Below are 16,146 nucleotides of genomic sequence, written 5' to 3' on the forward strand. Positions count from 1 at the left end.
ATGTTAGAGTGAGAAACTGTATTTATTACTGATTAATTACCACCTAACCCACTCCCCTGCAAAATCTTGTCGTTTAGCTGATTTGATCATGAGAAAACGTTTTGTGTCTAGGGATGAGTTCCTTGTTAAGGGCTTTACATTTGAGATTTAGTTTCTAGAAATGCAATTGGAAAAGACCCAAATAACTACTAAGAGATCCGAGAGACAATTTCTTCTTTTCTTATGTTACAGATCGATGTGCACACTCAGTAAAATCACTGTTTCTACGGGTTCTCCCAGCTCTTCCCCATCTACAGAATACACGGAATTTGAGGGCACTCTGGGGGAGAAACCAAGGAATGGAGGTGATGTCACATCTGTTAGTGAGTATCTATCCGTCCTGTAAAATTATCACCAGGCATATACACAAACTACTGAATATCTCCAAAGTGAAAGACGTCTTTCCTTAGAGATCATAAAGTCTTCAGCAGGGAGGCTGGGAGGTTAACTGACTTAAAAGCCATACAAGTCATTAGTGGCAAAACCAGGACAGGAATCCAGTCACCATGAAGTCCAGTTCCATGCTTGTTCTCACAGTGTTGTCCTCACTGCCTCCTCATAGCCCTTGGGTCCCCTTTCCAGGCTTTGCACGAGTATGATGAATAAATGGATAAAATAATATGACCATAAGTGGTCTCACAACGCACATACATAGGACATTTCTACAAGATCCTCTAATTCTCTTTCCCAGATTTCAAGATCAACTACACGTACTTCCTCTTGTTTTATTCAAAATATTTGTTCTAGGTAAGTTAGAAACACCCATTTTTAGAGGGTGCATATCCATAGCCACAGTCGGTTTTCGGCTTGGCCTCTCCAAGATAATGGACTGACACTGATCCACCAGCTAATTGTTTAAAACAGATAATGTTTGCAAAAATGTGAGCACACTGCTTTATACTTCTATCCAATTATTACCAGGAACATGTCCAACAGAGCATTCTGTTCTCTGCCGAGGGAATTACCAAGAAGGAAGGGGTGGTAAAAGAAAACCAAGAGTCTTCATGACTTCTTTTTAATTGTTTAACTTTATTACTGTTGCACCATTTATACAATTACATATAATTTCAATGCATCCATTGTACTTTTTTTTTGTTTTTTTTTTATTTTTTTATTTTTTCCATTTTCCAATGAGTGGTGTGTTGGTGTCTGTGACACAGAATGGAAGAGAAACCGGAACTGCAATGAACGCAGACTTTTTTTTTTTTTTTTCTCATTTCCACTGACCAATAAACAGAACTACAGGTGCACCCAACCACGGACATGCATTAACTCGTCATGAGAAATCTAGGGAGGCTAAGTAGGATGAGAGAATGTTTGTTACTCCCAAAAATACCTGGGGAGAAAGAATGGAGTATTGGCATCGAGATACACGTGGACAGGCTAAGTGGGCTGTCTGAAAGTTGGCATTCATCCACAACATTAAAAAAATATCAAAATAAGAAAAGCTGTAAATTAAAAAGAAAACACAGAAAATACTGCTCTCATAAAGATCTGATTGCCTTGGCATAGGCCCCGCGGGCAGAATCACACGCATCACTCCCAACCCCTTGCAGAAGACAAGATACTCGGATCTTAGCGGCGGAGTGCATGTTGACGGCAGCTCAGGTACAAAAGATGTACTGTACTTTCAGACATTGATCTTTAAAATCCAGGACTGATTGGTAAAGTTGACTGAAGGTATATTAGATATTTCCCCACAAAAATACTATTTGGATTCTCCCCACCCCCTCCCTCCCTCGATGGGACAACATCCTTTTTTATTTTTTTATTTTTTATTTTTTCCTTGGGCAATACATATCGTTACTTCCAATTTGAAACGAGTTAGTAGAGGAGAGAGAGAGACAGAGAGAGAGAGAGAGAGACACAGAGAGAGACAGGCGGTGTAAGCGGGACTCGGGTTCCAGAGGCTGTCCGTGTTACTCTTTGACCGCTACGGTTTGCTCGGCGCTGGCCGCGGGCGCCTCGGCAGCGTCGTCTGGGGGGGCTGCGGGGGCCGGGGCCTTGGCCGTGGAACTGGGTGCTTCCGTGGCTGCCGGGCTCTCCTTGGACGATGGGGCAGCCTCGGTGCTGCTGGGTTTTGAGTCTGAAGCCGGGGCCCCGTCACTTTTCGTCTCCTGCGCGGCAGGAGCTGCGGGAGCCTCAGTCTTTGTGGGTTCCCCGGCCTCCGGGCCCTTGTCATCCGCCTTGGCCTCCGCGGGCGCCTCGGGCTCCGCAGCCTGGGGGGCGTCGCCGGCCGCCGGCTCGGGCTCGGCCTTCGGGGGCTCGGCCTTGCCCTCGGCCGCCCCCTCCGTCTGCTCGGGCTCCGCCTTCGGGGCGTCTTCCTTGGCCGCCGTGTCTTTGTCGCCTTCCTTGTCTTCGGGCTTGCCGGCCGCCGCGTCGGGGCCATCCTTGTCGGGCTTCTCCTCCTTGCCCTCCTTCACCTCGGTGGTCTCGGCGGCCGCCTGGGTCTCGTTCTCCTTCGGGGTTCCTTCCTCTTCGGTCCCGGCTCCTTCGGCCTTCTTGTCTTTGTCCTTGGCCTTCTCATCATTCACGTTGTACCCCTTCTTCTTCTTGCTCAGCTTGCCTCCCATCTTGGAGTTCTGTAACAGAGCACAACGGGACACAACACACAAAGGAGTTACTTGTGGCTCCGGGAGGGAATGTCTGTGCCCCCCCCTTCACAGGCTGAAATCCTTCCCCCCAAGGTGGTGGCACTAGGTGGTGGGGCCTCCGGAAGGCGATGAGGCCAGGAAGGTAGCACCGTCATGGATGGTACTAGAAGGGACCCTGCGTTGTTCGCTCGTCCCCAGGTGAGGCGCAGGCAGAAGACCGCCCACCACCTGTCCCCAGACACTTCATCTGCCGGCACCTTCACCTGGGACTTCCCAGCCTGCAGAACTGTGAGAAAGAAACTTCTATTTATAAAGCCACTCCGTCTATGGGAGCTTGTTTTCGCAGCCAGAATGGACGGCCACGCTTCTCAGTCTGAAAACTAAAAGAGGCTCCCGTTTACGAAGTGGAGTTCAGCATGCTACCGAAGGGGACGCTTTAAAATGGTTACCAGGCTAAAGCTGGCGTTACCTGTATTTTGCCACAATCAAAAAAATTCTTAAAACGTGTCTCATAAAAAGTAAAGAGCTCAATTATACAGTGTCTAGCTGCAGCAAGGTGCAGAAACAATACTGAGATCAAAGAATCAATGATTATATACTAAGCTGTCAGTGGTAAAGAGAAGTGGAGCAGTATTTGTTTCTTATGTGCTTTCTGAGGAACAGCTCAGACACGACGTAGTGAGCCCTCATGTACAAAATGGCAGAGGCAGCCATTTTAGATCTGTAGTAGAGCTAGTAAAAGGCTTCGCTATCTTAAAACACTTCCCAGAGAAATGGCACAGCTGTTGATAAGTACAAATCACAGATTGCTAGAAAATAATCTCAAACTACAAACTCCTTTGAAACTCCATTATTCACATATCTTCAAAGACCAAAGGCAAGCCGTATCTGACCGATCTCCTTATTAAGCAGGACCAGTTAAAGGAAAACTATCACGCAAGAAAAGAAAAGCATAGATAGCGTCCCTAGTTACACTTAGATTGTTATGTCAGAGTTGTATTTATTGCTTTTTGAGATGTTTTTGGCTTCAATACTCTCTAGCAATATAAAAATGTCCCTCATGATCGATTACTGATTAGAATTCATACTGATTCAAGGTTAACAGACTTATTTTTACTTCAGGTGAAGTCCCCAACTTCTTGGAGGCCTTTGATTCTATCATCAGAAACTACAATTGTATTTGAATCTTTAATTTTTCTCCTCTGGTACGAAAATGAATCCAAATAAATAAATAAGTATAAAATTATAAATAATAAATTCAGTCTAGAACCACTGCCAGAACTACAGTATTTTTATTTTCAAGTGCATTTTGATGCCATCATATATCAGTGGGAACCCATCGACACTATTGCTCTTTAGAGGAAAATCGGTCGCTTTACCCTGATAAAGCATGGAAGGGATCCAATGCCAATATTCTTCAATCCCCACAACTAAGAAAAGTCCAGTAGAAAGCGAGCCTTGCCCTGGGCCCCAGTGGAGGTTATGAAGTACTGGTGAAGGATGACTCTTGGGTTGAGTTATAAAGTTCTCGTTGACCAGTCACCTTTTTTTTTTTTATTTTTTTGGTCATCCATTTACAACAAACAATTTTATTCCTTACACTTCTTGGAACCATAATTCATGAGAGTGAAATAATCTACATGCAACTTACTGAAAAGCTGGGTGTTAGGTAGGAGAGCGCTATTCTTCAGTCAAAATTTGTCTCTATCTGCTAATTTCCACCCTACATGTGAATTTCCTGTCTGGAATGCCTTTAATGCTGGAGGAGGACAAAAGCAGTAAGCTGAAAGATGACTAAAATAATGTTCCTAGCCTGAAGGAAGGCCTTTATTATGTTCTGAAAGAATTTCTCTGACATATCTCCTTTAAAAAAAAGAATGGTTTTTGGTCATAAACCACCTCAGACACCCAATGGGTTCTATCTGACTTGATTTTTGGTTATTTCTCCCTCAGAAGTGGGGGCAAATATATGGCAAAATACAATTAAATACATTTTAATCTCATAAGCAATCACAAAGCAGCAGATGAAAATATAAGGAAATAAATTGGACCAGTGTTTTAAATATAGTTTATAACCGAGTTCTTAATTAGCCAGTGTGCAGGTATGTCAAAATAATTTCAGCTCTGATATTTCGAGATATATTTGGTACATCAGGTTAGAGCTACGAAACAGAAAATCTGACAGCTCTGCTCTTTCTATATTTCTCCAATTCTATAATAGAAACCCATACACCAACTTAGAAATTACAGAATAGAAGACAAAGTGTAAATGCAGTGTGCATTCTGACCATAGGAGTGCCTTTCTGACATGCACAGCATGAAATTCTATATAACTATCCCCAGAGGCTTAAAGTCATGTTGGTTTACAGACCTAAAATCTGTGTTACTAAAATTGGTTTTCTGAAACACAGGGCCACTTTCTATTCTTTAAGCCCAGCTGCGATTCATTTCTGGGTAGGAAATGAATGTACATCATCAAGTTGTAAGTAAGAACGTCTCTATCTCTATTTGTTTTTCAAACACAAAGTTAATAACCACCCCCTGCTTTTTGCTAATTTTCTCGTGTAAATTACGGTATGGTATCCGAGAAAGGCTTATAGAATCCACTACAACTTGGAAAAGCAGGGTAGTCTGGTTTTTCCCAAGATAATATGAGTGAAAACCTTGCATATATGCAGGGGTAAATTAAAATTACAACTTAACATCTATTAATGGTTCCCTGAGTGTCAAGCACACTCTTAATCCTCAACACATTACTAAATTATTTTATTTAATTATCTCAACAGTACCATAAGGTAGTAAATATACCATTAGCACCCTCCCTTTACCCATATGCAATTTCTAATTATCTGAGTTCATGGGGCAATACGATAAGCAAAAGGCCAAATCCAACAAAATTTAATAAGGCCAGAAGGCACCATCCAGGAGGTCAAAGGGAATATCATGAACAAGCTGGTAAACGGACAGAGCTCATCACAGGAATGTTACTCAGCCTGGGTCACAAGGTTGGTGCAGACAGATGTGGGGTGACTCAGAACTCGAGATGTTGTCAGGAAAATGATGAAATTCTCAACTTCAGGTACTCTCTGCCCCTAACCTTTTCATCGCCCCACTTGTCAGTGGAGCTTTTATCAGTATCCTTAAGAAATAAGGACAGCGATGGGCATATATTTTAATCATTCCTCTCATATCTACTACTTTCTAATTTTGAAAGAAATTAGTTGGTGTAGAAAGTTTTAAGTTGAAATATCTAGGTTATTAAAAAAAAAAACAGTTAAAAAAAAATAACCACCCAGCAACAAATAATCCACCTTGGAAGTCACTTAACCCTAAATCTGAGCTACAGGGAAGGCTAAGACTACCTTTGCATTGCTGCGTATCTGGGACACGCACTAGCCATTACAAGCGCAGACCCACACTGATGGACTGAAGTAAGCTCCACGTGTTGATAAAATAACCAAACACTTAAGTTGATCTCTTAGTTAAAACATGTCAAAGAAAAGCAAACTCCAGAGCTGTCCTTTAAAATTACAAAAGAATTTGATGTCACAAGATCCAAACTATAGACTTATGGCTTCATATTGGCACAGAAAATAACAGTCAACAACAAGAGAGAGAGAACTTCACTGGTGTAATCTGCAAAATTCTGGGCAAGAATTATTTCATGGAGTGTTTGCATGTTGCATCATGGCTGACTCATAAGATGTTGCTATGAATCCCATCTCCCCAGTGCACCTGTCCTGAGTCCTTGGGCAAGTTACTTAACCTCATTGTCCTTTCATTTCTCGTATGGTAAAAAGTGTCAACCTTAAGAGAATTTAATGCGAGGCATCAGGACAAAGTTTGACATTTCATGAGCCTGCAATAAATGTTAATTCCTTTCCCCATCATTTAATTTCGCAACTCTTAGCTAGTTCTATGCTTGTAAACCCCAAGAGAATGGTAGACCATGGGCTCAAAACACAGAAGCTCTATCATCAGGCCTGAGAAGTGCTGTAATTAAAAGAATATTTTAAAGCATTTTTAAATGTCATCAAGAAGATTTTTGGTATGTATGTTTCAAGCTTGCTCCTACTGACTGGGTGTACGTGGACAAGAAGTTGGTGCATTTGCACGTTGTCACCGTCCTGTCACCATGTTGCTAATAGACTAGTCACCAAGTCTCCTTCCTCCAACTTTGAGCCAATACTAGAGAAACCACGGAAGAAATATTTCCTCTTCCTACTACCTCTTCATTTGTTCCAAGGAAACAAGGGAAACCCCATTTCAGTCATCAGGATGAAGACAGAACCCAAATTCTACAGTTAAAACTAACTTACTGCCTATGAAATCCGTGAAAGGCAAGAAACTTGATCTATGCCTTATCTCAGCCAGTAAGCTAAACATCAATTTAGGAGGGAAGGTAACACCGTCAAATGCCTCCCACCCCCCCACCTTTTCTTCAACTTTCTGCAGAGGAATTTTTTCTTTTATAAAATACCAATACTTTTACTACTTTGAAGGTCCTTAGTGTTTGACATCTCCCACAGCCATCCTGTTCTTATTAACCAATCTGATAAAACCAAACCTCTCTCTAGTTAAGTAATCCCACTGGGCTATAAGCAAATATTCCAGAAGAATTAAAGTCCTGCTTTTTGGTGAAGAGAGGAGAGAAAGGGTCACTCTCGCACTGTTTGCTGGTCAAAGCAACCTGGGATAGGAAGTGGGAAGCCAAAAGGGAGGCCCTGAAAGGTTAGGGGAAGGACCAACGGTGGTGTGTTCTCTAATGGTTCTCTTGGCCTCACCTGTCAGGGACCTCAGAGCCCTCAAGCACACCCACCAGCTCCTGACACCAACCTCAGAGCCCTTGTTGATAGCTTACACTACACACTCACTTCTGACACAACTTTCCTTTGTTTACTGGCAGCTAATGACTTTTCCTAATAAATGATAGCTTGTATTCATGAACTTTCATGAGAATTCCAAAGGTGTGCTTCTCTAACATCCTCAGACAGAGAAAACAGAAGAACTCCCTAGCTAGGTAAGCAAGGTAAGGTGATGGGTTTTGGCCTCAGAAGTTAAGTACGTGAAGTGAAGCAGTAACTGACCTAAAAATTAGGTTTTAATTCTTTCTCCAAAGCAAATATTTTGTTGAGCCTTTAAGCTGACAAGTACTTTTTTTTTTTAAGATTTTATTTATTTGAGAGAGAAAGAGAGAGTGAGAAAGAGAGAACACCAGCAGGAGGGGGAGGGAGAAGGAGAAGAAGAAAGAGAGGGCTCGATCCCAGGGTCCTGGGATCATGACCTGAGCAGAAAGCAGACGCTTAACCGACTGAGCCACCCAGGCGCCCCAAGTACTTTTTTTCTTATGAAACAAAATCCTATTTACAAGGTAACGTTCAGCTACGAAGTTGGACACTATATGTAACTATAAAGGAAAAAAACGTGATCCTATGTGTCACCACTATAGCAAACCTAAAAAAAATGACTGACTCTTGAGCACTTAAATTTTATATAAATTATTTCTTTGGGGGATTAAAGGCAAGAAATTATTTGAAAGGTTATGCTGTAATCAACATACTCTAATAGAGATGATCTCCCCTACAAAGTTCTTCCAATTCTTTTTTACTTTCACTCTAGGAAGCCTGTCAAGGAACATGGAAGATGTTTCTTAGCCACTGAAAATCATCTAAGTCATATTTATTTTGTACACACAACCGCCAGGATACACGGGGGTCGAAATCACCTCTGTGCAAGCTGAATTCAATTCAGAATTTCATTAAACAACAATTTTTGCAAACTCTGATGTGATCAGCTCATCCAAAACTTTCCTCATATGCACTTGAAATTTTCTTACCTTAAAACAAACCAATCCATCATCAGCATAGCCTCCTGAATTAAAATTTAGTCTCTCATTTTGAGAAAATAAAGGCAGAGGACAAAATGCCATTTAGAAAAAAGTTAAATACATTATGAATCTTTTAAGATGTGTCAGAAACAAACCACCTAGCACTCAGTATGGAGTTTGCTAAAAATGGCAAGCACGCTGAGTGCTGGTCCCAGCTGTAAATAATTTGCTTAAGACTCTGAGCAAATTATCTTCCCCTCTGGGTCTCGAATTTCCTACTCAATAAAATGAAGATATTTAAAGTTCATTCTCAGGGGTAGGAGGGGTGGGGAGTGTGTGTGTATATGTTTGTGTGTTTTATGAATGCCTGTGACACTAACAAAATGCTATGTGTGTGAAAAATGTGTTATGATCAATATTATGGTCTGAATGTGTCCTCCCAAAATTTGTAAGTTCAAAACTAATCCCCAAGGTGATGGTATTAGGAGGTGGGACCTTTGGGAAGTGCTTCGGTCAGGAGGGTGGAGCCTTCATGAATGGGATTGGTGCCCTCATAAAAGAGACCCCACAGATCTCCCTAGCCCCTTTCATAATGGTAAGGACACAGCAAGAAGTTGGCACTTTGCAACCCGGAAAAGGACCTTCGCCAGAACCTGACCATGCTACTGCCTGATCTTTGACTCCCCGCCTCCAGAACGGTGAGAAATAAATTTCTGTTGTTTAGAAGCCACCGGTCTACGGTACTCTCTTAGCAGCTGGAACAGACGAAGACAATCAACAAAGTTCTATATTCCTGCTAATTACCATAAAAACTTACACCATCTTGCACCCTGCAGATTAAACTGACAATCAGTTGGTTTACTGCTATAATTGGATTTCTTTGTACATATAACGTATGATAAACGTACAATAATGCCAACATATGTGAAGCTTGTTAAAAATTATAAGTGAAAATTTATAAAACATCTCAATATTTATCAAAAAATATTCTGATGTTTTCAATTCCATTTACTTTTTTTTTTAAAGATTTATTTATTTTACAAAGAGAGAGAGAACAGGGGGAGGAGGTAGGGAGGGAGAGAGACTCTCCAGCAGACTTCCCCCTGAGCAAGGAGCCCGATGCAGGGCTCAATCCCACAACACTGAGGTCATGACCTGACCCAAAATCAAGAGTTGGACGCTTAACCGACTGAGCCACCCAGGCGCCCCTTCACTTACAGTTAGGAAATGTCTTCAGAATGTATCAGCTCTATAAGTAATGAGTGGGAATGGAACTTAACACTGAAAACATGTCAGATGAAGACATTAACTGTCAGGAAAACTACGTTTCTTTGGCTTTGCTTGTGCAGAACTATTTTGTAGTGTTGTGTTTACAGAAGATACTCAGTTGCTTCCCTTCACCTACTTTTGATGGGTCATCTACCAACTACTGGAGCTCCTGCTTGCCAAGATTTGCCCTATGCCAACTCTAAGAAGGAGCATTTTCTAAAAACGATCAAATGTTAGCCATCCTCCCTTTTATGCAACGCTGAGGAGATCTGAAAACTATCTTTTCAATAGAATTTAAGTCAATCTATAGAGGATCCATCACAAGGTAACATGACATACAGTTTAGTGTTGTGTAGAAATATTGAGAAAAACCATATGGGAAGAATTCTTAGGTCCAATTCTCTAGAACAATAATATCCACCTAACACTCAAAAAAAAAAAAAAAAGTCAGTGACTTAAATAGAAAGATAGTGACATAAAATGATTACTAAGCCTGAGAAGCCAAATTAAAACCATTCCCTTGTCCCACCCTGTATCATATAAGAACCATGTAAACATGCAAATTCAGGGGCACCCGGCTGGCTCAGTCAGTAGAGCACGTGACTCCTGATCTCAGGGTTGTGAGTTCAAGTCCCACGATGGGTGTGGAGCTTACTTCATTATATTATGTACATAAATTCAGTAATCTAAGACTAAATAAGCAGTCTGTTTCCTGTATATAAGATGCATTTGTACGGGCTCCTGGGTCATGCAGTTAAGAGTCCCACTCTTGATTTCGGCTCAGGTCATGATCTCCGGGTGGTAAGATGGAGCCCCATGTAGGGCTCCACACTCAGGAAAGAGTCTGTTGAAGACTCTCTGCCCTTCCCCCCACTCTCTCTCTGAAATAAATAAATAAATATTTTTTTAAAAGCATGTGTAAAACATAAATAAACTTACACAATGTGGAAATTATTTTCTTGCCATCATCCCCACTGTCTCATCCAGAATTAGTTGATAGCAACAGTGTTTGCAAATCCTTCAGGAACACTGCTCAGTGTGAGGACTTGCCTTCTTTCTAAAGCAAGATAATACTGTTTCATAGGACACTAGGCGCTTAGTCATGTGTGGCTCCTGACAAAGTCTATTTTGTCTGCCAGAAACCTGCTTTCACCCACTTGCTACGGGTGAGACAAATCATCTAAGTAGTGATTAGATTCACTTCTCCTTCAGTAAGTGCTAAAATTCTCAAGCTCTTAACCACAAACTCCTTCATACCCAAGAGTTGGCAAGAGGTATCCAAAATATACAGGGCAATTTTGCTTATGCCTAAGTCGATCTTCTCATGGAAAAAAAAAAAAAAAAAAAGAAAGTATCTTCCATTTTATGAGAAAAGGTGGATTTAATTCCTGAGACAGAATATTAAGATTGCCCAGCACCATTAAAAAGAGTATAAATTTTGACGAAGTTGAAGGTTTTCACGGAAGACTCGTTCCCTTTTCCTTTGAGAAATCTGAAGAGCTTAACACATAAGCACTACTGTCACCATCATTTATACCACGTACTGTGGGTAGAACCATTTTTGTTTTGTCTTTAATTGAGCACAGAAATAAGGAACATCCGTTCCAAGGGGGAAAAAATTGAATTTGTTCATAAAGGTCCATAACTTTTCTAGATTCTCTTATATGTTCAGAACTTTATTAAACAATTTTATCTAAGATATCTCTCACGAGTAGCTTTTTTTTTAAATTAAGGGATAATTCATTTCTACATTTACTGTCATGGAAAAGCTACATAAGACAAAACTAGGACATATCACCATTTTTACAAAGCTATCAGAAAGCAACATTTTAGAAGATTTTGTTTGGAATCTGTAAGTTGGAAAAGAGTTCAGGCCAGTTATAGGTATTAAATGCCAACTTCGCTTTGGGAATATCAGCATGAGGTCATGGTGACTTTAAACACACTGAGGTCAAAGATACATTAATAAATGAGAGAGCAAGAGAGAGAGCGAATGACACAGGCAGGAAAGTAATTTTTCATTTTGAATAAAGTCTCTCTCCACCTTCCATATAATGCTTCTGAAAATCTACTCCTCCATCAGATCCAATCTCTATCTGCATTTTTAACTTATGAAAACTAAAGCCAAATATTCTCTTCTGCAAGCTTCTCTAGCAGGGTACCTTCAGGGCACATAAGAATGAGAGTGAATCAGGAAGCCCATTAAAATAGTTTCTCTGTTCTCAGAAGGGAGCCCAATCCGGCAGATGCCAATTGCTGTGGTGAGTGGACCCCTTGAGCTGACCGAGTGCTCAGTAGCCCCCATAGAGAGAAGACAGGTCCCCCTCTTCCAGAACTGAGGTTCTCAAATCTGATACGGCTGCTACCAAGTGAAAACACATGGCTTCACCCCAAATGCCTTCGATTTCAGTCAAGAAAACTGCCAGTATTTTAAAACATGGGAAGGCACAGCCCCACTTACCTGGAGAGCATCTATCACTATTTTAGCCATGATGGAGTTGTTCCTATGGCTTCCCGGTGAAATGTGGGGTTTCTGGGAGCTATCATTAACACTTTCCTGTCTTTAGTCCCTGAAATGAAACACTTACTAAATAGTCTGGTTGGGTGCAGGTGAAAGGTAAAGGAGAAATGCTGGATCAAAAGGAGTTCTGAATAGAAGAAACCATAGCCTTGTCATGACCAACTTTAAGATTTCAGTCCTTTGAGGCAAGTCTAAAGTAACATGCCCACCAGCCACCCCAGAAGAGTCCCTCCGGAGGCCTGGATCATCCTAATAACTCGCTTGTCTTTTTTTTTTTTTTTCTTTTTCCAGAACACCCTTCTCACCCCCATCATCCCACTGCCGTCAAAACAGACTTCAGTGATAAGAAATGGAGAGAAGGTCATAGCGGCTGCCTGTCGTCAGGGTAGCCCTGAGGAATGTGCTTCTACTGTGCCTGGTGTTACCCGACGAGTTCCTCTCTCCCAAGCTTCGCTTTCTTCCTCTATGTAGCGCGGGTTACTTCATTTCTACTTTGCTGGATTTTAAAAACAATTTTAAATTGAAACACATTTTTTTTTATGCCTCACAGTTCCCAGATGATTTTTTTTCATTGTTGATCCACAATGGTACATGAGTTTCAGGTGTACAACATTGTGATTCGACAAGTCCATACGTTACACTGGGCTCACCCCAAGTGTAGCTGCCTTTTGTCACCACGCAACACAATCGACACCACGGACTGTATTCCCAGTGCTGTACCTTCCATCCCCGAGACTTGCTCATCCCGTAACTGGAAGCCTGTATCCCCCTACTCCCCTTCACCCATTTTTTCTCATTTCCCACGCCCTCCCAACAGCTTTCAAGAATCTGTCTGCATCTTGGTGGCAAGCAAAATTATTGGTAGTTAAATGTTAACATTTATCTTAGCCCACGTACTGAATGTACTGAATTTTAGATGTTTTGATATGTAGAGAATCACCACTTGTGATTGCTGAATCTTTATTTCAGTAGCACTGTGTTGGTTATAGCCATTAGTGTTGCCCAAGTCGTTGGAACAAAAATGCAAGCCCTAATTGCAGCGCTGCCCCTCTTCAGAAAATGCAACCTTGCATACTGACACAGTTTCCAGGCATCAACTACCTCGAAACCATGGGGGATTACATGCACTGTATTCTTCCTACAATTGCTACATACTCCATGATACCACCCAGTTCCATTTCTTGTTAGCCTATTTTCACATTTTTGTTACTCTGTCAGTGACCAACAACACAATTCTGTGACAATGAAAATCACTGGTATACTTAACTGGTATATAAAACCGAACAAAAAAAATATGAATAATATAGAATTTCTCCCATACGATCCAAGAGTTACTCTATTTACAACTTCTCACGCTATTCCTATTTATGTCTTCTTTCTCTGCACTAATAATATCCAGGCACCTCCTATGTAGGACAGCTTGAATCATACAAAGGTCCCATCCATTGCCAAGTTTTGATTTTGAAAATGCAAATCTGGATTAACTAACCATTTCACCTAGAACAAGGAGAAGAGTTTTTAAGGATGACGGCAAACAGATGACAATGAAGACGATGACCACCTACAGAGCAAAAGGACACGGATACGCCACAGTACCCGGCAGAGACTGGAGTGTTAGTCCCGGTCTGACTGCTGCTTCATGATGTGATCGATACCAGACAGTCTCTTTTTGATCGTTTCCATGTTATCATCAGAAGAAAATGTATCTGCTTCACAAGGATGCTGAGAATGAATCAATGTTTCCTAACAAAGTTAGATGTATGGCCGGAGCATATGAACTGTATCCTTGAACAAGCAATGGTGAATTCAGGGCTGCAAAGCTTCAACGGGTTTATAAATAAAGCAATCCATTATTGATTTTTTTAAAAAGTAACTTACAAAGTCAGAACTGACTTGTGAATTGCATTTGCAGACAAACTCTTCACCAGACCAACTGGGTTTATGATGACTCTGGCCACAAAAAAATCCAAGCTACTGGCTGAACGCAGCTGAAGCAAACATTAGGGTAAGAGAAAAGGGGTGGGGGTGGGGGTGGTGAATGACCTTTTAAGAAAATTTAAACAAAGAATTAAGAAACACAAATTCAAAAACTACATTCAATAAGAAGGGAGGGAGCGCCTGGGTGGCGCAGTCATTAAGTGTCTGCCTTCGGCTCAGGGTGTGATCCCGGCGTTCTGGGATCTAGCCCCACATCAGGCTCCTCTGCTGGGAGCCTGCTTCTTCCTCTCCCACTCCTCCTGCTTGTGTTCCCTCTCTCGCTGGCTGTTTCTCTCTGTCACATTAATAAATAAAATCTTTAAAAAAAATAATAAGAAGGGAGGAAAGAAAGCATTTGGTTATGTCCAACAATTTCTAATATCAGCAAATGACTGCTCCTTTTCTTTTTAAATAGTCACAACTTTTAGTCTGAAAGAGAACTGATGAAATAAAAATCCTGTAGCCTCCATGTGTTTTTGGTATTCCTACCAGAGTGTGCTTGGTCACGGTGATTTGCCGCGAGGTTTCATCAATGCCTGGTGATCATTTTCCTTGTTGGAATTATTGTTCTGAGTTTCTGATTCAGTCAAAGCTTCTCTTCAGCAATTGTCACATCACCACCACGGAGAGGATGGGAATGTATTTGGGGAGAGGGAACTGTACCTATGTCCAAGTTTCTAAAACATTTAAGACAATTTATTCCCTTGTTATAATAAGAAGCATTGTGAAAGTGTACTATAAAGATGTGCAAGAAATACCTGGGAAAAAAGCACAGACGCACTCATACTTCCACAACCCAATTTTCCCAAAGAGTTGATTAAGAAGAGTGGGATCTACAAAATCAGAAAGGTCTCTGATCCGAAAGAAAATGAACCACAAGTGACCTCTCCGTTATTCTCCTTTACGAAATACAGACTAGCCCGACAGAAGCATCCTGAAGTTCTCTTTGGAGATCTCTCATCAAAAATCCCACGGGTAGGGGCACCTGGCTGGCTCAGCAGGTGCAGCGTGCAACTCTCGAGCTCAGGGTTGTGAGTTCTAGCCCCACACTGGGTGCAGAGGTCGCTTAAAAATAAAATCTTAAAAAAAAAAAAAAATCCAACATGCAGAGTGGCCTCATGAACTTCACATGTTCAGAAATTATTCTAGAAAAACAGACTTGATTTTAATGGAGAAAGAAGTTTTCTGAAGTATATACCAGAATAAGATGCCATGCACAGGGACCAGGGAACAAAATGCCCTCTCTAGCCTGGCAGGAGAGAAGGACAGACAGGCACAATCAAAAGGAGAGGAAGTGAAGTGTCCTAAGAAGAGCAAAAAACAATAGTTTTCCCCAAAGAAAATATCTTTAGTTGGAGTCAGGGCATCAGGAAAGTTTTATAGAGAAGATGGGGTCTGAGATGGGAGAAATATCCAAAGTACTTATACACACAGTACTTACTCTGCCCAGGACTCTTAGTATTTCATTTTTCCGTATGTGAACTCATTCACTGTCTCATCAATCCAAGGAGGAAGGAATTACTACTACCCCCACTTTACCCTGAGGAAACAATGCAGGTGACAGGTAAACGGCTCACCTAGGATGATTATGTGCTCACTGGCCTTGGGCACAGGGTTGAACCCAAGCTCGCAGCTGGCTGGCTCTTGCCTGAGGCCTCAGCCACCACGACAACTGCCTTGAAAGAGGGCTACGCTGTCTGTAGATGAAGATGGGAAAGTAGAAAGTACGTTTGTGAAAAACAGGAAGGTCCAGCTGAGATCATAAGAAAACCCTGCTGAGATTTAGCAGATAAGGGAGGATGTATTTACCTGGAGGGAGGGACGATGGAATATAAATCTATAAAGGTTGTCTAATAGAATGTTAGTATTTCCGTGGCAGAAAGTGGGAAATGAGCTCTTAAAAGGAGTGGGAAAAGAAG

General features: G+C 41.5%; 1 protein-coding gene across 2 annotated transcripts in view; it reads right to left on the reverse strand.

Moving 5' to 3' along the window:
• Positions 1 to 1,048: 1,048 nt before the first annotated feature.
• BASP1 (brain abundant membrane attached signal protein 1) overlaps positions 1,049 to 16,146 on the reverse strand; it is a 54,510-nt gene continuing 39,412 nt past the window's right edge. For both annotated transcript variants that reach the window (XM_011231440.3, XM_034657074.1), the window contains exon 2: positions 1,049 to 2,621. In XM_011231440.3, coding sequence (XP_011229742.3) covers positions 1,959 to 2,612 — 654 coding nt within the window. In that variant the 5' untranslated portion in view covers positions 2,613 to 2,621 and the 3' untranslated portion in view covers positions 1,049 to 1,958. The remainder of the gene's footprint in view (positions 2,622 to 16,146) is intronic.

The sequence above is a fragment of the Ailuropoda melanoleuca genome, chromosome 3 (assembly GCF_002007445.2).
Source record: "Ailuropoda melanoleuca isolate Jingjing chromosome 3, ASM200744v2, whole genome shotgun sequence".
Lineage (NCBI taxonomy): Eukaryota > Metazoa > Chordata > Mammalia > Carnivora > Ursidae > Ailuropoda > Ailuropoda melanoleuca.